The 22,889-nt window shown below is 39.9% G+C and overlaps 1 protein-coding gene across 1 annotated transcript in view; it reads left to right on the forward strand.

Annotated features, from left to right (window-relative positions):
• The window catches only part of nphs1 (NPHS1 adhesion molecule, nephrin), a 194,062-nt gene that overhangs the window by 67,197 nt on the left and 103,976 nt on the right, over positions 1 to 22,889 (forward strand). Inside the window, exons 5-7 of the mRNA XM_017722688.2 lie at positions 17,230 to 17,352; positions 18,570 to 18,651; positions 22,246 to 22,349. Of these exons, the coding sequence (XP_017578177.2) occupies positions 17,230 to 17,352; positions 18,570 to 18,651; positions 22,246 to 22,349 (309 nt within the window). The remainder of the gene's footprint in view (positions 1 to 17,229; positions 17,353 to 18,569; positions 18,652 to 22,245; positions 22,350 to 22,889) is intronic.

A 22,889-nucleotide genomic window follows, 5' to 3' on the forward strand; every position in this document is an offset into this window, starting at 1 on the left:
GAAATTAAAGAAGCACAAAGACAAAAGGCTACAGTACAGCAATTGATAAAGAGAGAAGGAGGAGAAAGAGAATAAAAGCATTACATAAGATGAAGAAGAGAAAGGCAAGATAGAGTGGTGAGCAAAACAATGGGAAATGACAAATAGAGAGAGAGAGAAAGAGAAAAAGAATGAGAGAGAGAATAGCATAAGATAGAACAAAGTAAGAAGAAAAAAGGAGAGAGAAAGAATGAGAGAGAGGGGGGAATATATCATGAGATATAAGAAGATAAAGATAGGAATGAGGGGAAGGGATGAGAAACTAAAACAAGGAAGACAAAGGAGGGGGAAATGTAAAAAGAATGGTAGAGACTAGTGAGAGAGAGAGAGAGAGAGAGAGAGGGGGAGAGAGAGAGGGAGAGAGAGAGAGATGGAGATAATAAATGCATGTCATTATTTGGCCGGTACCTCTGCAGTGAGGACTCCACACAGATCCCATCACTTCGTTTAAACCAGCTCTGCAGTTTCAGCCCCTGAGCGACAAGCTCACACTGCAACATCGCCCCCATGTGGTGGGCAGAGTAACAGTCCAATAAAAGAGCTGTCACTGCAACGAAATATCTGATAGGAGCAAATATACCTACCAGAAAGCAGCTACAGTAGAAAAGTCTGAGGTCCTCCAATACCGAGTTGCTTACAGCACTGAAGTGAAACTTTTAGTATATCCAAAATCTACTGACTGATGTATGACTGTTCTCTTTTTGCTCAAGAATAGAACTCTAGAGTGAGAGAAAGAAGCAACAGCAAAGTAGTTCAATCAAGAGCTGCACAGAAACAACAGAATATAATTGCCCCCAGGGTGCGCGCACACACACACACACACACACACACACACACACACACACACACACACACACACACACACAAATAAAAGTAGTAAATAACAGTAAAATCAGGAACTGATTGTGAAAGAAAGTGGAATTGAGAAAAAAGTCATTTACTTTCATCCTAATATAGCTGAGTAAGAGTAAAGATGTGATAATGTTCAATGTTCAGATAAATATAGATCTATTAAAATTGTATTGTCATGTGTATATGACATATTGCTGCTATGGGAACAAAACCTTCTGTTTTTGGCATAATTTTGAAAGTGCCTGTTGCCTTTTATATTGTGTGTATATTTCATGATGAATGGGCTAAAAGAAGTGGCCTAAAATTATTTGGAAATACGTCTAATTCCATTGACTTACATTAAAAGTAAAGTATTTTTTCTTCTGCTTTAAAGTGACCGTTTTGGAGATACAAGATTTTCTTCTGACAGCAGCCATATGCTACATGATGTTAGCTCTGTATAGGCTTGTCACAATCATTACCTTTTAATTGCCATATAAATAACTGCAATTAACCACTGCATTGGTCTGGAAAAAACTGAAAAAAGGTGCTAACGAACATCAACTAAACAAACGTCGCTCACCGCCGCCCTCTAAAGGCGTTATTAACAAACATCAACTAAACAAATGTCGCTCACTGTCGCCCTCTAAAGGCGTTATTAACAAACATCAACTAAACAAACGTCGCTCACAGCCGCCCTCTAAAGGCGTTATTAACAAACATCAACTAAACAAATGTCGCTCACTGTCGCCCTCTAAAGGCGTTATTAACAAACATCAACTAAACAAATGTCGCTCACAGCCGCCCTCTAAAGGCGTTATTAACAAACATCAACTAAACAAACGTCGCTCACCTTTGCCCTCTAAAGGCGTTATTAACAAACATCAACTAAACAAACGTCGCTCACAGCCGCCCTCTAAAGGTGTTATTAACAAACATCAACTAAACAAACGTCACTCACTGTCGCCCTCTAAAGGCGTTATTAACAAACATCAACTAAACAAACGTCACTCACCGCCGCCCTCTAAAGGCGTTATTAACAAACATCAACTAAACAAACGTCACTCACTGCCACCCTCTAAAGGTGTTATTAACAAACATCAACTAAACAAACGTCACTCACTGCCACCCTCTAAAGGCGTTATTAACAAACATCAACTAAACAAAGGTCACTCACCGCCGCCCTCTAAAGGCATTATTAACAAACATCAACTAAACAAACGTCACTCACTGCCACCCTCTAAAGGCGTTATTAACAAACATCAACTAAACAAATGTTACTCACCGCCGCCCTCTAAAGGCGTTATTAACAAACATCAACTAAACAAACATCACTCACTGTCGCCCTCTAAAGGCGTTATTAACAAACATCAACTAAACAAACGTCGCTCACCGCCGCCCTCTAAAGGCGTTATTAACAAACATCAACTAAACAAACATCACTCACTGTCGCCCTCTAAAGGCGTTATTAACAAACATCAACTAAACAAACGTCGCTCACCGCCGCCCTCTAAAGGCGTTATTAACAAACATCAACTAAACAAACGTCACTCACTGTCGCCCTCTAAAGGTGTTATTAACAAACATCAACTAAACAAACGTCACTCACTGTCGCCCTCTAAAGGCGTTATTAACAAACATCAACTAAACAAACGTCGCTCACCGCCGCCCTCTAAAGGCGTTATTAACAAACGTCAATTAAACAAAAGTCGCTCACCGCCAGCCTCTAAAGGCGTTATTAACAAACGTCAACTAAACAAACGTCGCTCACCGCCGCCCTCTAAAGGCATTATTAACAAACATCAACTAAACAAACGTCGCTCACCGCCACCCTCTAAAGGTGTTATTAACAAACATCAACTAAACAAACGTCGCTCACCGCCGCCCTCTAAAGGCGTTATTAACAAACATCAACTAAACAAACGTCGCTCACCGCCGCCCTCTAAAGGCGTTATTAACAAACATCAACTAAACAAACGTCGCTCACCGCCGCCCTCTAAAGGCGTTAATAACAAACATCAACTAAACAAACATCGCTCACCGCCGCCCTCTAAAGGTGTTATTAACAAACATCAACTAAACAAATGTCGCTCACTGTCGCCCTCTAAAGGCGTTATTAACAAACATCAACTAAACAAACGTCACTCACTGTCGCCCTCTAAAGGCGTTATTAACAAACATCAACTAAACAAACGTCACTCACCGCCGCCCTCTAAAGGCGTTATTACCAAACATCAACTAAACAAACGTCGCTCACCGCCGCCCTCTAAAGGCGTTATTAACAAACATCAACTAAACAAACGTCGCTCACCTTTGCCCTCTAAAGGCGTTATTAACAAACATCAACTAAACAAACGTCGCTCACCGCCGCCCTCTAAAGGCGTTATTAACAAACATCAACTAAACAAACGTCGCTCACCGCCGCCCTCTAAAGGCGTTATTAACAAATATCAACTAAACAAACGTCGCTCACCGCCGCCCTCTAAAGGCGTTATTAACAAACATCAAATAAACAAACGTCGCTCACCGCCGCCCTCTAAAGGCGTTATTAACAAACATCAACTAAACAAACGTCGCTCACCGCCGCCCTCTAAAGGCGTTATTAACAAACATCAACTAAACAAACGTCGCTCACCGCCGCCCTCTAAAGGCGTTATTAACAAACATCAATTAAACAAAAGTCGCTCTCCGCCGCCCTCTAAAGGCATTTTTAACAAACATCAATTAAACAAAAGTCGCTCACCGCCGCCCTCTAAAGGCGTTTTTAACAAACATCAACTAAACAAACGTCACTCACTGTCGCCCTCTAAAGGCGTTATTAACAAACATCAACTAAACAAACGTCACTCACTGTCGCCCTCTAAAGGCGTTATTAACAAACATCAACTAAACAAACGTCACTCACTGTCGCCCTCTAAAGGCGTTATTAACAAACATCAATTAAACAAAAGTCGCTCTCCGCCGCCCTCTAAAGGCATTTTTAACAAACATCAATTAAACAAAAGTTTCTCACCGCCGCCCTCTAAAGGTGTTATTAACAAACATCAACTAAACAAACGTCGCTCACCGCCGCCCTCTAAAGGCGTTATTAACAAACATCAACTAAACAAACGTCGCTCACCGCCACCCTCTAAAGGCGTTATTAACAAACATCAAATAAACAAACGTCGCTCACCGCTGCCCTCTAAAGGTGTTATTAACAAACATCAACTAAACAAACGTCGCTCACCTTTGCCCTCTAAAGGCGTTATTAACAAACATCAACTAAACAAACGTCGCTCACCGCCGCCCTCTAAAGGGCGTTATTAACAAACATCAATTAAACAAACGTCACTCACCACCGCCCTCTAAAGGCGTTATTAACGAACATCAACTAAACAAACGTCGCTCACCGCCGCCCTCTAAAGGCGTTATTAACAAACATCAATTAAACAAACGTCACTCACCACCGCCCTCTAAAGGCGTTATTAACAAACATCAACTAAACAAACGTCGCTCACCGCCGCCCTCTAAAGGCGTTATTAACAAACATCAACTAAACAAACGTCACTCACTGCCACCCTCTAAAAGTGTTATAGCTAGGAATGTGCTTTCTGACTAATATTTGTGACAAGTCTAGTTTTGCGTGCAGTTCAGCAACTTTGAACCAAATATTTGGCACAACCTGCTTTAAGCCATTTGTATAGTTATACACAATACTGTTCAAAAGTCAGAAATCACCCTTTCATTTAACCCTTGTGTGGTGTTGGTGTGTCTGTTACTCAGTGGTCTGGTGGACCCACCACATAATTGGTTTAAATCAATACAGCTGTAAACATTTCTGTAAAAATACCAGATTTTTAAAATATCACAAATGTCCAGCATAGGTTCCCCTTTAGCAGCTGTAGCCAGTCAGCAGCTTGTCCATGTTGTCTGTCCTCACACACACACACACACACACACACACACACACACACACACATACACACACACTTCTACAGGTCATGTAGAAGCAGAACACAGTGAAGGACACAGCAACTCCACACTTTTATTCCCCACAGGTTCAGCCCAACACCACATGTGTGAACAGTGTGAAGCACTGAAAATGTGTTATATGTTCTTCATAGAAAATGAGCAAAGGCCAACAATCTGAGGTTGAAATATTAATAAATCACATAACTGAAACTGGGTCTCACAGATCCCAACACCACACAAGTGTTAAATCATTTTCGGTTGAAACAACCATTAAGTACAAGTTACTTCTTTTTCAGCATCAGGAAAAAGAATATAACTATAATAAAATATGCATAAGTAAACTATATAATATTAAATATTTAAGTATTTATTATTTGCAATCTTTGCTCTTATTACAGCTTCCATTCTTTTTTTTAGGAGGCTCATATTGCTGAGGGCTTCTTTAAAGCTACACATCCTTTTAGACCCATAGCTTGTTTTCACCACCTTCATTGCGCAGGTGGACTATGTTATACTTAAGAGTACTCTCTGACTTTTGCACATTATTGTAAATATTTCTGGGGGGCTAACAAAACATTAGCTATACTTATACAGAAGGTACTGAAACCACAATGACAGGAATACAAACGTGTGTGTGGTGTGTGTGTGCGTGTGTGTACATGTGTGCATTTGTGCTCTGGAGCTCGTGTCTTTGATCCATGGCGCGAGCGCGTCTCGTGCTGGAGGCAGTGGGGGTTAAAGAGCATCTCAGACTGGAACAGCATGCAGATACACACATACACACACTCTAAGCCGAGCACTGATGTACTGCCTGCAGCTCTGCCTCATTTATAAGGGCAAAACACTTAGATAATGATAAAAAAAGCCCTTTAAATAAACACAACTACATCACAACACTCTGAGTTGGTTTACGCTGTAAAAAATGATACAGTAAAATAAACAGTAAATGCAGGCTGTGTAAACAGATTCTATTCTCTACCACTTAGAGGATATTACACTTTTATTACCTCTCCACTGATATTCACATATAGTCTAATCTCTATTAAAGCTGATAGCAGAAGCCTCGATAGACAAACTCAGTCAATGGCCCTTATGTCCTCACAAGTTCATTAAAAAGACAGCAAGCACAAATGAACTGCTCTGAGTCTGATTCATCAAACCTTCCTGCGACGTAGAAACAAGCAGAGATTTGAGGGTAAGTGATGAATCAGCTACAGTTCATAAAATCAAGTGCCAGCCTATCAGCACCTCATTTACATATTCATTTACATGATGCACACCCTAATTAATGCAAATGTTTTGAGGGAGCTAAAAAAGTCAGGTTTCAGCATCTCCTGAGCCAGTGGCTGTTCTCGTAGGTGGAGTTTGAGATCGAGCAGTTAGTTCACTGCTCCCCCTACTGGCTAACTTTTTAGTGTCAAAATGACGACATCTGGAAGGAATTAAATGTGAAATAAACAAAAACATCTGCGATTGATCAATGTGATTATTCCTAAAATGTCATATGTAAATGTTTTATTATTGTGGTTTATGACATGCTTCCACACCAGCGGTATTTCTTATTATTTATTTATTTATTTTGGGCAATATCCATCCAGCAATGCAGAACAAAAGTAGAATGTAATAAAATGGAACACAGAACGGCTGCAGAACTTTTCTGTAAAATAAGTACATCGACTTTTCGACTAGATTCCTGCTTGCACAAATGATTTATATTAGTGTTTTTTTTTCTATTTGTATTTGTATTATTGGTATCATAAATGATACTGTGTTATAGATATTATAGCATTATATAACAATTTATGTCCATTTTACCATCTTGGCTGTAAATCTGTCTCAGTATGTGCTGATGTACTTGTATAGGCTAAAAAATATTATAAAAACAAAAACACAGGCTAACTTTGCTCTGCTTTAGCTCAGCTATAGCTGCTTTTCGCACATCTCTGGCAGGAAACCTTTAAACAAAACAGTTTCTTGTAAAATGTCTCAACATTAGGTTTTTTTGAGGCTGAAGTCACTTTTCGTTCACCAGCATCTTGTTCAAATTTTCCTGTTCCACCTTAAATGGTGCCAGAGGTGCCAGAATGTAACAGCTGCACCATTTAAGGTGGAACGGGACAATTTGAACATTGAAGCTGGTATTAAGTGTTTGACAGTATCTCATTGCAAATTAAATGTACCAGGAAACCAGCTGGAGTGATTACAAATGCAAGTTCATTCGTCTCCTAAATACCAATATTCATCTTAAATCTTTCTCCTTGCCTTTTTGTTAGCTACAAGCTTGTCTAGACTGTTGTCTGTGCAGTCTGTGCAGCAGCCTTGAGGGTTGAAAGCTGGTGAATTAATAGTTCTACATTAACTCCAGTGTTTAATCCATTTATTGTTAAAAACTGTGTTAGAACATTTGATGTTTTATTGCAAAGGAAGATTATTTTAACCTAGAAATCCAGTTCTACTGTGGAGCCACAACAGGGCAGTAATAGAGTTGCATGCGGCTCCAGAGCCACATGTCGGTGACCCCTGGTTTATGCTCAAACTGACACACACACTCCCACCAAATGTACAGATACGCGCTAGTTGACAGTGATAAATCACAAAACTGTGAAAGTGGCTCAGATTTGACCACACACAACTCTGATAAATGAGGGCTGCTGAGAATATGAAATCATAACTCATTCTCTTTCTGTACCATGACCAAAATACACAAATTAATTTTTTGTTTTTTGAAGTGACATGAAGCAAACACAACTTTAAAAAAAAAAAATGTTTTTTCTGCAAGTGTTAATCCACAGTTGCTTTTCAGTTGAAGAACTTGATTTACTTAATACGTGTAATATGTCCACACTGTTAGGTGTAAACTGACACAGTAGAAGTGATTATGCAGGTCAAGAATTCTAATTAGCCATCAATTTCAGAGCACAATCAATTCTCTGACTCTTTAAACCTTGTACTATAACTTACAAATCATGGACTTGTCTAAGCAGCTGGCTGAAGATCTGAAAATGAAGCTGATTGATGCCTACACTGGAGAGGAGGACCAGCTCACAATTACCAGTGTCTGAAATGTGATTAAGATATGGCCCTTAAGTGGACCTGCTCATATGCTGACCAGAAAGGCAAAGCATTTTTGCACATACACGATATGCATGGAGTCATCAGAAGGAATCCTTAACTGCAGCCTCATCTCAAGAGTCAACATTTGCAAAACAACATCTAGATAAGTCAGAAGCATCTAGGAAGCATTTGCTGTGGACTGATGAAATATAAATGGGAATACTTTGTGACCAATCGACAAAGATGTTTGGAGAAAAAAGGAGCAGCATTTGATGAAAAGAACACCTTGTCAACTGTTAAGCATGGACTGTATCTATTATGCTTCAGGGCTGTGAACATGGGAAACATTGTAGGGATGTAAGAATGGATATGAATGTGCAGATTCTGGGAGCCAGTGTAACAGTCAGTCAAGAAACTGATGCTAAAAAGTTGCTGTTATCTAAAAAATGACAATTTTACCTTGAAATCCACAAACTAAATTCAAGTTAAAATGCAAGTGACATATTAACAATACATCGACTTAACGTACATAATGTATCAACAGAACATCTTTAAGAAATTTACTACAGTATATTCAGATGCTACTTCACTGTGCCACTGATAATCTGTTATAAGTGTATCAATTATCTGCAAAGGGCCACTCCAAAGTGCTACTGAAAAATATCAAATAACTATGTGTTATTTACTGTATATACAGCCAGTACCTACAAAACCAATGCATTGGATTGTATACTTACAATAAAGCAACAATAAGAATGCTGTATATAATAACAGCATGATTATAATATTGTACAACCCCGATTCCAATGAAGTTGGGATGTTGTTTAAAACATAAATAAAAACAGAATACAATGATTTGCAAATCCTTTTCAACCTATATTCAATTGAATACACTACAAAGACAAGATATTTAATGTTCAAACGGATAAACTTTATTATTTTTTGCAAATATTCACTTATTTTGAATTTGATGCCTGGAATTCCTTCCCATTCTCTTGATGTACAACTTCAGTTGTTCAACGGTCCGGGGTCTCCGTTGTCGTATTTTGCGTTTCACAATGCGCCACACATTTTCAATGGGAGACAGGTCTGGACTGCAGGCAGGCCAGTCTAGTACCCGCACTCTTTTACTACGAAGCCACGCTGTTGTGACGTGCAGAATGTGGCTTGGCATTGTCTTGCTGAAATAAGCAGGACGTCCCTGAAAAAGACGTTGCTTGGATGGCAGCATATGTTGCTCCAAAACCTGTAAAACTGTGTTCACTGACAGTGGTTTTCTGAAGTGTTCCTGAGTCCATATGGTAATATCCGTTACAGAATGATGTCAGTTTTTAATGCAGTGCTGCCTGAGGGATTGAAGGTCACGGGCATTCAATGTTGGTTTTCTGCCTTGCTGATTTCTTGCAGAGATTTCTCCAGATTCTCTGAATCTTTTGATGATATTATGGACTGTAGATGATGAAATCCCTAAATTCCCTGCAATTGCACATTGAGAAACGTTGTTCTTAAACTGTTGGACTATTTGCTCACGCAGTTCTTCACAAAGTGATGAACCTCGCCCCATCCTTGCTTGTGAATGACTGAGCCTTCCAGGGATGCTCCCTTTATACCAAATCATGACACTCACCTGTTTCCAATTAACCTGTTCACCTGTGGAATGTTCCAAACAGGTGTTTCTTGAGCATTCCTCAACTTTCCCAGTCTTTTGTTGACCCTGTCCCAACTTCTTTGGAACGTGTTGCAGGCATCAAATTCAAAATGAGTGAATATTTGCAAAAAACAATAAAGTTTATCCGTTTGAACATTAAATATCTTGTTTTTGTAGCATATTCAATTGAATATAGGTTGAAAAAGGATTTGCAAATCATTGTATTCTGTTTTTATTTATGTTTTACACAATGTCCCAACTTCATTGGAATCGGGGTTGTAGATAACATTTGTACCTCATTTAAATTGGTAGACATTTCAGAGCTATGTTTTACTGTGTGCTTCCTTTGGATATGACCTTTGACTGACAGGTGTGGAGGGGCGGGTGGGCAATCACTTGGTCACGCGCACTGGGGGGGTGGTGGAGGTGATTGCCAAAAGCATTGATTATGAAAAGGTCAGAGCCATCTGGTGCTTCTTTTAGAAGAAAAAAAAGGCAGCAGAGATGATGCCAGATAAAGATACATTTCTGTCAGAGGTTCAGTAGATATTAAGATTTATTATAATATTATTGAATTGTAATGAACTGTATTGTCAAACAAACCAGATTTCTTAATATACCTTGTAGCTTTAAGCCATGTGATGGAGACTTTCTCTTACCTCCTACAGCTGTCTTACATTACTCCTGAAATGCAAACACAGCTATGTAGCACTCATATTGACACTCTTGTCAGAGCTGTTTGCTTACATTGTATTTTGAGTCATTTGTAAGTGGCTTTGGATGAAAGTGTGTGCCAAATGAATAAATGTAATGTAAATAATGAGATTGCAGTTCAGAGCAGTAGTAAGTGGAGGTGCTGGAATGCCAGCAACTGGTAACAGCCACTAAAAGAATGCATTAGTTTTAATTTCAGTCTTTCTGAGGTGGGCCTACAGAAGCATGGGGGGGCATGGTTTTACATGCTGAAAAGTACCTTATTAAAAACAATCAATCTTAAAGTGCCATTGAAGTTACAATCATATGCCTGAGTTCTGCAAAGAACACACTGCTGCACTTTTTATTGCACACTTTCTCTTTGTTTGCTTAATTTACCACATTGGATGATAATAATAAAAAAAAGTGACCTGTGCAAGTTGTGCATTAAACTTCTCATGCAATGCCATATTTAAATTTAATCCATGTAATTCGATATTCCAAGGTTTTTTAATTTGCTTTTTTTTGCCTATACCTCTATATCGCTGCTGTCCAAAATCTCCAAAATGCTAACTTTACAGGAGAAGGAAAAACACATACTGTACTCTTAATGTTAGTCAGTGGAACCAGATGTGTCATTTTGGGCTATTTCCTTTGGTCCATTCATTATGAAATTTACATATAATGTAAATATAACATTTTTGAAATTATGTCAAAAACTAGAAAAACAATAAAAGTGGTTTTGCCCCAACAGAAGCGATAAGCTATAATAAAATCACAGGATAATTTTCATTCCACACTTTTAATGCATACTTACATTTGGTAATGCAATAGAATGTTATTATTTGTTTATTTATATTTTGAATTTGAAAAAGAAAAACACCTTTTTATCATCGTATTTGAAAAATCAGTAGTGCCCTTCCTGGATCGGGGCCTTGTCATGGCAGAAGGACTTGTGTGGTCTAGGGATCTTCAGAGCTAAGTTGTCGGGAGCAATATGCTCCTGGTAGGGTCTCCCAGGGCGAACAGGTCTGAAGACCCGGACTAACATGATCCAAAAAACAGGCACAGAACAATGTGTACCTTGCTCAGGATAGGGTCACTGGGACCTACCCCTGGAGCCAGGCCTGACCGCCTGGTGGCCGGGCAGCCCACATAACCTGGCCGGCCTCACCCTGAAGAGTCAACGTGGGGGGACCATGTGGGCCCACCACCCACAAGGTCCAGCATGGGGGAGCAGTGCAGTGCTGCACAGGCAGTGGGAGATTGCAGAGGGGCCCTTTGGCGGCCTAGGCCCTTGTGGCAGAAACTGGCTCTTGGCATGTGGAATGTAACCTCACTGGAAGGAGCTGGAGCTTGTGCAGGAGGTTGAGAGGTACCAACTATACTCAGGCTCACCTTCACCCACAATGTTGGCTCTGGAACACAAACTCCTTGATAGGGGTTGGTCCCTCTCCTACTATGGTGTTGCACAGGGTGAGAGGCGCCAGGCGGGAGTGGGGATACTCACGGGTCCCCAGCTGGCAGCCATGCAGTTGGAGTCTGTCCCGGTGGATGAGAGGGTTGCCTCAATGTGAATTAAAATCAGAGAGAGGAAAACTCTGACTGTGGTGTGTGCTTTGTGAGTCACTCTGGAAAAGTGCTATATAAATAAAGTTTTACTTACTTACTTACTTTTGCACCAAACAACAGGTCAGAGTATTCGGCCTTCTTGGATCAAGTGGGCAGGGTTCTGGAAAGGGTCCTGCCTACAGACTCCATAGTCCTACTGGGGAACTTCAATGCTCATGTTGGACAGCCTGCCCGATCTAAACCCAAATGGTGAATTGTTATTGGACTTCTGTATCAGGCATGGGTTGTCCATAACAAACATCAAGTTTGAACACAAGGATGTTCATAAGTATATATGCTACCACAGCTCCTTGGGTTAGAGGTCAATGATCGACTTTGTTGTCGTTTCATCTGACTTGGGACCGTATGTTCTGGACACTCGGGTAAAGAGAGGTGCTGAGCTGTCAACTGATCACCATCTGGTGGTGAGTTGGATCAGATGGCAAGGAAAACTCATGGTCAGACCTGGTAGCCCCAAGCAAATAGTAAGGGTGTGCTGGAAACAACTGTTGGAGGCCCCTGTTTGGAATGATTTCAATCTTGTGGAGAGCTTTTCTCATGTCCTGGGGGAGGTAGGGAACATGGAGTCTGAATGGACCCTGTTCAAAACCTACATTGTGGAAGCTGCTAGGCATAGCTGTGGCCAAAAGCTTGTGGGTGCCTGTCGGGGTGGTACCAGTGGTGAGGGAAGCCGTCAACTGTCTAGCAACTCGGGAGTGGTCAGGGTGGCTGCACCCAAGCTGTATTCGGCAAAGGTAGAGAAGCTCTGACTTCAAATGAAGATATTGTCGGTCGATGGAAGGAGCACTTTGAAAAACTCCTTAATCAGGGAGGCATGCCTCCCTCACAGGAGTCAGGGCCAAAGGCCTCTCGTGTCAAGCTCCATTTCCCTATTGGAAGTCACTGAGGTAGTTGGCAAGCTCTTCAGTGGCAAGGCACCGGGGATGGATGAGATTCGTCCGGAGATGCTTAATGCTCTGGATATTGTGGGGATGTCGTGGCTGATGCGCCTCTGCAATATTGCATGGAACCTCAGGAACAGTACCCTTGGACTGGCAGACCGGGGTGGTGGTCCCCATTTTTAAAAAAAGGGACCGGAGTGTGTGTGCCAACTATCAGGGTATCACACTGCTTAGCCTCCCTGGGAAAGTCTATGCCAAGGCTACTACTCCGGACCATTCGATCGCTGTACTCAAAGTGTGAGAGCTGTATTCGTATACTTAGCATTAAGTCAGACCCTTTCAGTATTAGCATTGGGCTCTGGCAGGGTTGTGCCCTGTCTCCACTCCTGTTCATAACATTCATGGACAGGGTGTCAAGGTGTAGCCAAGGTCAGGAGGACATTATGTGTGGAGGCTGGAGGCTGGTGTCTCTGCTGTTTGCAGACGATGTTCTTTTGGCTGAATCATATGGTTGCCTCCAGCGCTCACTGAAGCAGTTTGCAGCTGAGTATGAAGCGGTTGGTATGCGGATCAGCACCTCCAAATCTGAATCCATGATCTTAGCCCAGAAAAGGATGGTATGCCCACTCCAGGTAAGGAGAAAGGACTTGCCCCAGGTGGAGGAGTATCTGCCCCAAGTATCTTGGGGTCTTGTTCACAAGTGCTGGGAAGAGGGATCATGAGATCAGCTGCAGGCTGGGACAGGTTGCAGCAGTAATGCAGTCGGACCCGATGGAGGGATTACATCTCCAAGTTGGCCTGGGAGCGGCTTGGGGTCCCTGGGAATGAGCTGGAGGAAGTTGCAGCGGACAGGGTCATCTGGGATTCTCTGCTCTCCCAACTGCTACCACGACCCTATCTGGATTAAGTGGTCAACAACAATGATGATGGAGTAGTGCAGATTCAAATCTATCAATATTGAATATAAACTGAATGTGAAAATAATACACCATTAAACTAACTGTGCAATTACATTTGTAACTACACACTGCATTGCAATAGTAAAGCAAAATGAAAGCTGATTCATCTCTTGTGCTGCTTAAACTCAGAGGATCAAAAAAGTCCCTATACTGATAAATGTTGGATATACTAAGTAGAGTCACTGCAGTTCTATAAGTAACTCAGTATTGGAGGAGCTTTTGTTTCCCATTTTTCCTCCCAATTTAGCTGCTGTCATTTCTACCCAGGTAGGCCTCCTCCTATTACATAATGCTGCCAAGCTGGGAGGCTTCCTCTGACAGCTCACTGCACCACATAAGGTATAGCTTCTAGGAATTGGCATAGAACCTTTACATTTTGTGACATTCTTTAAACTTTTAAAAGGTTCCTCACGCTTGCACATCTCATGTTTTAGAACCTAAACATAATGTAAACTTACAAACAGCCCTTTACATTATGTGAAAGGACTTTAAACGTAACACTATTCAAACAAGGTTCTTGAGGGAACCACAAGTGATTCTTCGTTGGCATCAACCAAAAACTCTTTGTGTCACCTTTGTTTATAGGATTGTGTCTAGTACTTGTATTTTCTTGAATGTAATGTAATCCCTCAAGCAATAGCCTTCTATTTTGAAAGTATCTATAATCAGATTACTGTCTTCTTTCCTGTGTACTCCTATTCTGTAATGGATTTTAGTTCCCTGTTTGCTTTGCATTTTAAACATGAAAAACTGTAAATCCCCAGCCAGAGGATCAGGCACTGATTTGTGTCTTGGTGTCTTAGATGTAAATTAAAGAAGCTGAATAAAGCCAAAAGTGACATAATGAATGAATAAATAAACACATTTTAATCTAATATCAATATATGTGCACTTTGTAGCTCTACAGTTACAGACTGTAGTCCATCTGTTTCTCTGCATACTTTGTTAGTCCCCTTTTACCCTGTTCTTCAGTGGTCAGGACCCCCATGGACCCTCAAAGAGCAAGTACTATTTGGTTGGTGGACCATTCTCAGCACTGCAGTGACACTGATGTGGTGGTGGTGTGTTAGTGTGTGCTGCACTGGTCTAAGTGGATCAGACACAGCAGTGCTGCTGGAGTTTTTAAACACCTCAGTGTCACTGCTGGACAAAAATATCCAGCCAACAGCATCCTGTGGGCAGTGTCCTGTGACCACTGATGAAGGACTAGAGGATGACCAACACAAACTGTGCAGAATCGTCTCTGACTTTACATCTACAAGGTGGACTGACAAGGTAGGAGTGTTAATAGAGTGGACACAGTGTCTAAAAGTGGATACAGTGTCTGTAAGTGGATACAGTGTCTAAAAGCTCCAAAACTATCCAGCACTAACATTATATAACAGTATATAACAGCACCAACAGTATATAGCATGATGAAATGGTTTCTCTGATGAATCAGGCTATTGAATCCATTGAAATTAGTGGTTTTGTGTCGTATATATGGACACAGTATGAGTTTCCAAGCTTGTGACCTGTACTTGATCCACCGAGGAACAATGTGTTGCTATCATAATAAAGCCTATGTATACCCTATGTGTATTTCAATGAAGATCAAATGTTATGCACTTGATGTGGGATGTATGTGGGATATATGTCATTATTAGACTCAACATATTGCAGCATGTGTCATGTAACATAATAGTCTCCACAAGTTTGTTCCCATCTCAGTATAGGTTATGCAATCATATGTATATATATATATATATATATATATATATCAAGCTTGTGTCTAAAGCTCAAGTGAGATTCCCAATGCTTTTGTTACATTGATTTTGTGATATAAAGGACTTGAACAAAGTTGGAAAAATGGTTGACATTTGTGCTTGCAAATTTGAGTTTTCCATTGTTATTGTGACAAACTACTATTTTGATCAAAGCAAAACATATAAACAGAAATATGCTACAAACAAAAGCAGCTTTTTATTTTTAACCTATTGAGATCAATCAATAATAAGTGTTTCCATAGTGGATTGCATTTGATTGGTACTCTGCTTACTCTGCTCTGGTACACATGCTTAAAACTATCATCGTGCATTAACAATAAAGGCAGCATGGAGCTTCTTTAATACAGTGATAGGAAACACTGCAGTGCACAGAAAGTTACACATGCGGATCCTTTTTACAATGACCAGTGTCAGCATCAATAACTACTCTGGGGGCAGATTTTAATGTTTTAATGAGACTTTAAAGCATAAAGGGAACAAAGCTAAAGACTCTGAATTCTACAAAAAATCATTAAGTAAGACACTTTTTGGTCACTGCATAATTACACATATGGTATTTCCAGAGGTGAACCATGTCTATTATAGCTAGGCCTTCAGTTTGGACCATAAATGTAAAACAAAAGAGGGAAAAAATACCTCTATGATAATGCTGAGTTCATCTGGCACCCCAATGGGATTCTAGTAGTATATTAGAGCCAAGGTATTTAATCACAGTCAATTGAAGCTTGTAAAATGCTTTACTTGAGGTTTGCAACATGTGCTAAAACATATTTTACCTAAAGTAGTTATTTTACAGTGCTTACTTCAGTAAGTTACCCTGACATAGAGCTACCACTGTTTTGCATTTCTAATAAATGACTGAAACATGGATAGACTACAGCTCATTTCCACAGTCAGTGGCATATGTAGAACTTTCAGAAGGCCTCAGAATTGGTCCCACCTATTATAAATCAAAATGTTATTGGCTGATTTCACTGTTATTTCATCAGATAGTGGTCTAATCTGACACAACAGGCCCTAAATTTAGCTCCTGTAGTCACAACCAGTGGGATAGCTCACTTGAGTGTATCCTTGTACCTCATTGGACAATTTTCTGTTTAAGAGTCCAAGATTTTAACATTGTTCCCAATCAAAACTCATCAATGAATTGAGTATCATTAAAGTACTTCAGTTTGAATACATCAAACATGATGATTATATCAAATAAATATGAACTAAAAATTACATTCATGTTATTCAACACTGTGCAAACCTCACCCTCATGAAATGACCCTCATGATGCTGCTGCTGCTGCGGCATAAACTAAAACATCTAATTTACCATTGCTCCACTTGTTTTCCTTGTTTTGTACTATAATACTTTCTACTAATGCTGTTTGCTATCCGGTGTCAACCAAAGGAAGATGGGTTCCCCTTCTGAGTCTTGGTTCCTCTCAAGGTTTCTTCCTCCTGCTCTTAGGGAGGTTTTCCTTGCCACTATCGCTACTCATGATGCTCATGGGGGCTTGGACCTGGATTTTTTTCTGTAAAGCTGCTTTGTGACAGCACCTGATGTAAAAAGCGCTATATAAATAAACTTTGCTTGCTTGCTATTAGTCCTTCTCTGAAGGCCTAAATGTCCATGAGGCTTCCCAGCTGTTTATTGTATAGTTTGACTGTCATCACTGTTATATGTAAAATAGATTAGTATGAACGAATAATTAATTAATAATAATAATAATTAATATATGTAGACATATCCAGACTTTTAACTGGTACCATATTGCTGTCCAGTTCCCCCCTCAGAGCCATATATTGAGGTGGACTCTGAAGAGCCCTGGGTGGAGGGAGAAGAGTACACAGTGACCTGCATCGCCCCAGATGCAAAACCAGCTGCTGATGTCATTTTCTATAAAGGTATGATGTCCTTTTAGCAATGTCTCCAAATCAGATCAGCAGGTAATTTAAAGGAAAGCTTCAATTTGTCTAATAATGATTGAAAAGTGGTTATATTTATCTGATAGAGGAAAGAAACACAGCAGTCATCAATCAGTTCAGGTTGCTTATGTTGTGGACCAGGTCAATTGGCCCCTAAATGGAAGATTAAGTTGAGCTACTGTTTTCCTTAATGCTGTCTAGGAGCAATTTACTAGTTATTGTGGTTTACTAGCTATTGCTCTTCCTGCCATTTCAATTAGGTTCGTACTTGAACATGCTTAATAAAGCTTCTTGGGTATGGTATAAATTAGTGGGAACACATGACAAATTATATTAATCACGTTTTCCTGGTTTTACCTTTCAAACTATCTATTCAATGCGAGCTGAAGTCCGACTGTATGTTCTATGGTAACCCTCTCATTCAACAGCTTTTAAATGGATTTTAAAGAAATACTTTCAACACCTTCCCCATGACTTCATTGGAGAGAGATCACAGGAGACCTATAAATCTTTCAATAAGCAACAAACTAACAAAAGCAACAGCAAAATTGATATTCAGTTCAGTTGAGAGCATCCATTATAGCAAGAATCTATAAACTGCGTGAACAGGAACAAGCTTGAAGGGGACAGGCTACAATCACAGAGGAGTTAAAACCATTGGCTGTGTGTACAATATACATCTTAGATATACTTGTTGAATGGAACATGCAGCCACTGGTGCTCTCACTGGATGTCTGTGTTCTGTGGAACTCATGATTTTCTTGTTCAGGTTCAACTGTGTTCACACAAAGACAATGCTGTAAATTGAATTGTCGAAAGTAGTAAATACATTCCGAAGCTAATTTCCATCACTTATATAACTGTGACAATGCACTGAAAAAAAACAATTAGGGTTTCAGCAAATAAGACAAATGTGATTTATTCATCTCCGCTAAAGATAATAAATGCAGATTACTTTCAGTTACTTATTTTGTGTTTAGCAGCTCTAGTATGAATGCATTATAATGAATTCATCTGTTATAATAATGAAACATAAGTATAATCAATAACTCTATAATGTAGACCCTTTGCCACCAGCTGAGAAGACATATGCAAACCCAATCTCCATGTGTAAAGTTGTCATAAAAAAAAAAAAACCCAAGGCAGTGTGAGCTTCACACTCTCTACAAAACACACTCTCATTCTTTCCTTCTCAGATGGAGAGGAACTGACAGATATAGAGTCTTTCACCATGTCAGGCTCTGAGGATAAACTTCTCAACACTCATGCTGAAGTTAAGTATGTGTTTGCATATCTCACCTGCCCTTTACCACTGCACTTACATGTCCTTGAGCGGTTTCAAGAGCCTTAAATGCTGAGATTTTTTTTTTTTCATTTTCATAACAATTGTAAGGTCTAAGGTGACAGAAAATGTTTGACTGTGGGCAGATTGTGAGTTTATATTGTGAGGCAATTTTATGTCCAGCTATTTTAAAGGAAATTAATTTGCTATTGCCATCATAAAAGCCAGTTCACCCAGCATTTCTCAGGCACCATAAATATTTTTCAAGGGTTATTATTACACACAATCCACATAGAAGTTGTCCATGTCATTATTTCACTCTAATGTTCCTCTACATTTTGCATGCTGGGTAGTAGGGTTAGGAATTGATCCCACAAAAAAATTAATTATTCAGTTCCAGGCATATGAGAATTGAGAGTCGGCTCCAGAGTTTGTACTGTTTCCACACAGAGACGTCCAAGTTTGCTTGTACATACATTATATGGACAAAAGTACTGAGACACCCCTCCTAGTTATTGAATTCAGGTGTTTTAGCCACACCTATTGCTAACAGGTGGATAAAAATAAGCACATAGCCTAGTAGTTTTGTCAATTGACAAACACAAGCAGTAGAATTGGTTTTACTGATGAGCTCATTGACTTTAAACATGGTGCTGTCATAGGATGCCTCCTCTGCCTCAAGTCACATTGCCTATTTTCTGTTGAATCGCTCACTAAAGAGTTCCAAATTGCATCTGGAAGCAATATCAACAAAAGATGTGTCAGGAGCTTCACAAAATGGGTTTCCGTGGATGAAAAGTTACACATAAACCTAAGATTAAAATGCACAATGCCAAGCGTCAAGGGGGAGTAGTGTAAAGCACACTGCCACTGGACTCTGGAGCTATGGAAATGTATTCTGTAAAATTCTGAATTACGGTTCTCTATTTGGCAGTCTGATGTCCAAGTCTGGGTTTGATGAATCACTGAACACCTTTGGGATGAGCTAGAACAGAGATTCTGAGCCAGGCCCTCTCGTCTAACATCTGTGTCTGACCTCACAAATGCTCTTCTGGATGAATGGGTAAAATTTTCCAGACACACTCCAACCTCTTGTAGGAAGCTGCCCAGAAGAGTGGAAGCTGTTATAGCTGCAAAAGGGGGACCAACTCCATATTAATTCCTATGGATTTAGAATGGGATTCATAAACACCCCTGTAGGTGCAATGTGTAGGTGTCCTGATACTTTTGTCCATATAGTGTAGAGTGTGAGGTATTTAGTGAGCTTTCACTGTGTAGGCAGCCTGTCTAAAAATGCATATATCCACAATTTACACATTGATGGGTTGGTTGTATTTTACTTTGGAGAAGAGGAAAGCACTGTAAAGTAGTTTTTGTAGCAAGAAATGTATCAATATGTTTGTATATCTGTGGTAAAAACAAAAGATGTGCAGCTGGCATATATGCACGAGGGATGAATGGTATGCCACTAGAATCAGGTATCACGCTACAGTTCCACTTGCAAATGATGAAAAATTACATGAAAATACAAAGGAGCCACCAGCACATTGTGATAGCTACTTTTAAGTGACACTTTTTTATCTCACAAATGGGGAAATTTCACCTCTACATTTAACCCATCCATGAAGTGAAACACCACATACACACTAGTGAGCTCACACACACACACACACACACACACTAGGGGACAGTGAGCCCTATCCATGACACCCAGGGAGCAATTGGGGGTTAGGTCTCTTGCTCAAGGACACCTTAGTCATGGACTGTCGGCGCTGGGGATCGAACCGGCAACCTTCCAGTCACAGGGCCACTTCCCTAACCTCCAGCCCACAACTGCCCCTTCGGCCGATGACTGCCCCTGTACAATATCTGTGGTTCTGTGATAGAATCTCTAATTCTGTTTAATTACGGTTATATTGCCATATAAATTTAGATTTTTCTGGAAATTTCTGGAAAAACAGAAATTGTGAAATTGACTCTTGGAATCAACTCCCATTGGAATCTGAATCAACTTCATGATTTCTGGAACAGATCAAGTGGGTAGTTTAGCCATTGCCTCACACATAACAAGATTGACCTTAAACATTAGATAAATTTAGTCTTATTAGCTTACAACACAGGAAGCTAATGGTCACTTATGTTTTAGAGTTAATTTAATAGATTGCTTATTTGACCTCTGTTACGACCCGTCTAGGGTAGGCCGCAACATAAGAGTCTCCCCCAACTTCCCATTACCAACCTACCAGACCCATCACACTCAAACACTACTAGTCTCATGATTGGTTTATTATGGAATGTGGAAGCTTAAGCTTCAGTAGTGTTCTCAGCCAAAGACCCACAAATAAGCTAACTTACCTAAAATAAACAAAGAAACAAAAAATACAAAAAAACATAACCGAACTCCCTCAACAAAATGAAGAAAACCCCCCAAAAATAGGGCTACACCCCTACAGCTTCCAATCTAGAAGATTAAGAAATGAATGAAAAGTTTAAGAAAAGATTCCACATACCACCACAGTGGACAGTTTCTCACAACACATCAGACTAGCAACTACACAGAGAGCAGGCCCAACTACTCTGTGTTAGAACTTCTTGGTCTGGCTGGTTTGGCAACAACATCAGGGGAAGGAAGAGCCCCTAGGAATCCGGTCACCAAGCTTATAAGCTTTTGCCCTGATCTCAGTACAGTCAATAAGTGTGCTCCATTACACCTCCCTCAGCAGCAACACCTGACAGTGATCGACAGAAGAGCAAGAAGCTGACAGAGTGGAAGCTTGTGCAAGAAAGGAGAGAGAAAAGAAATGTAATCAGTACATCATTGGACGTAACACCTCACTTAATCTGCTCTGCAGTTCGCAAATGTTCAGTTTGCCAACTTAAACTTAACTTTGATGACATTTAGGTGCATGTTAGCCAGCCAGTGAGCTAATGTTAGCCAACAGCAGCTAATTAGCAACGATCAATACATTTATAATGAAAATAATTGTGATTTGAATTATAACTTTGGCCACTGTGAACAACCAGCACTCCATAAGCTAATTTTATTACAGACCAATTATGATTATTAGGTTCATATTAGTTCAGTAGTGGAAGGCTCTAGAAGTAGTCTTCAGCTCCTGACTAATGATTCTCAGTGATCTTCCTTAAAGAGTAATGTTATTTCTCAGTTTGTCTACATGAGTGATGATACCCTCATGATTAAAGATCTGGCAATTTTGAATTCCTCTATCTTTCTAGTCTTGTATTTCTCCCCATGCCCTGTGAGCTCTATTATTCAAATAGATCAAATTGAATTATATTACCTTTGGTGTTACTAAATAGATCAACAAAGCAGTGCTTTCAGTGAGCAGGCTGTAGTTTGCATCATGCTGTAAAAGTATTCAGCAGTTCTTTTTGTACCAAAAAAAGCAGCTTACTTTCTGTCTTCCTGAAGAATGTTGGGAGATGCTGTAGATTCCCTCTGGCCAGGCTCCAAGCTCTTCAATGGAGCGGTGGTCTAAGCATGAGTTTAATGGTGCTGGAGGTGAAATGAGGGAGTGAGAAAGAGTGTGAAATGTATTAACGGACAGCATCCCACTCTCCCACCGCAGGGTCAGGGCACAGCGTTTGGACAACGGCCGGCTCCTGCTGTGCCGAGTGAAGAATCCAGTTAGTCCCCGGGCTCTGGAAACCAAAATGGTCATGAACATATACTGTAAGAAACTTTTTTGTTTTGTTTTCCTTTCATTAAGGCAGGTTTACTCTTCAATTTTTTGCAAATCATGAAAAAATGATGGTCTTTGAACACCTAATGACCCTCCTTCATCAATGTTGTGTAAAAATAACTGCAAATTTGACCGTCAATGACGTACAAACAACTCAGCATCTGAATTTTTATGACCTTTTTATGAGCAACAAATAATTTGAACATAGGAGATGAAACTTCTGCACAAGTGTCTGAGCATTACACTGCAAAAAAATATAGCTCAGCATCTTAAATATAGTCAACATATCTACCATTTCTTTTTACAATTTTGTTAAGAATATTATGAGGTTATTTAACTTAATTCTAGACATTTTTATTTTTATCTTAGAAAAGTGTCTTGCTTCATTGGCAGATCATGTTATTTGTTTTAAGCATTATTTCTTGAAATAATGTAAATTTCTCAAAATAAGTAAACTTATCTGCCAATGGAATAAGACACTTTCACTAGATAAAATCACTTAAAACAAATAAAAGTGTACAGAAACACAT

Source organism: Pygocentrus nattereri, chromosome 17 (assembly GCF_015220715.1).
Source record: "Pygocentrus nattereri isolate fPygNat1 chromosome 17, fPygNat1.pri, whole genome shotgun sequence".
Taxonomy (NCBI): domain Eukaryota; kingdom Metazoa; phylum Chordata; class Actinopteri; order Characiformes; family Serrasalmidae; genus Pygocentrus; species Pygocentrus nattereri.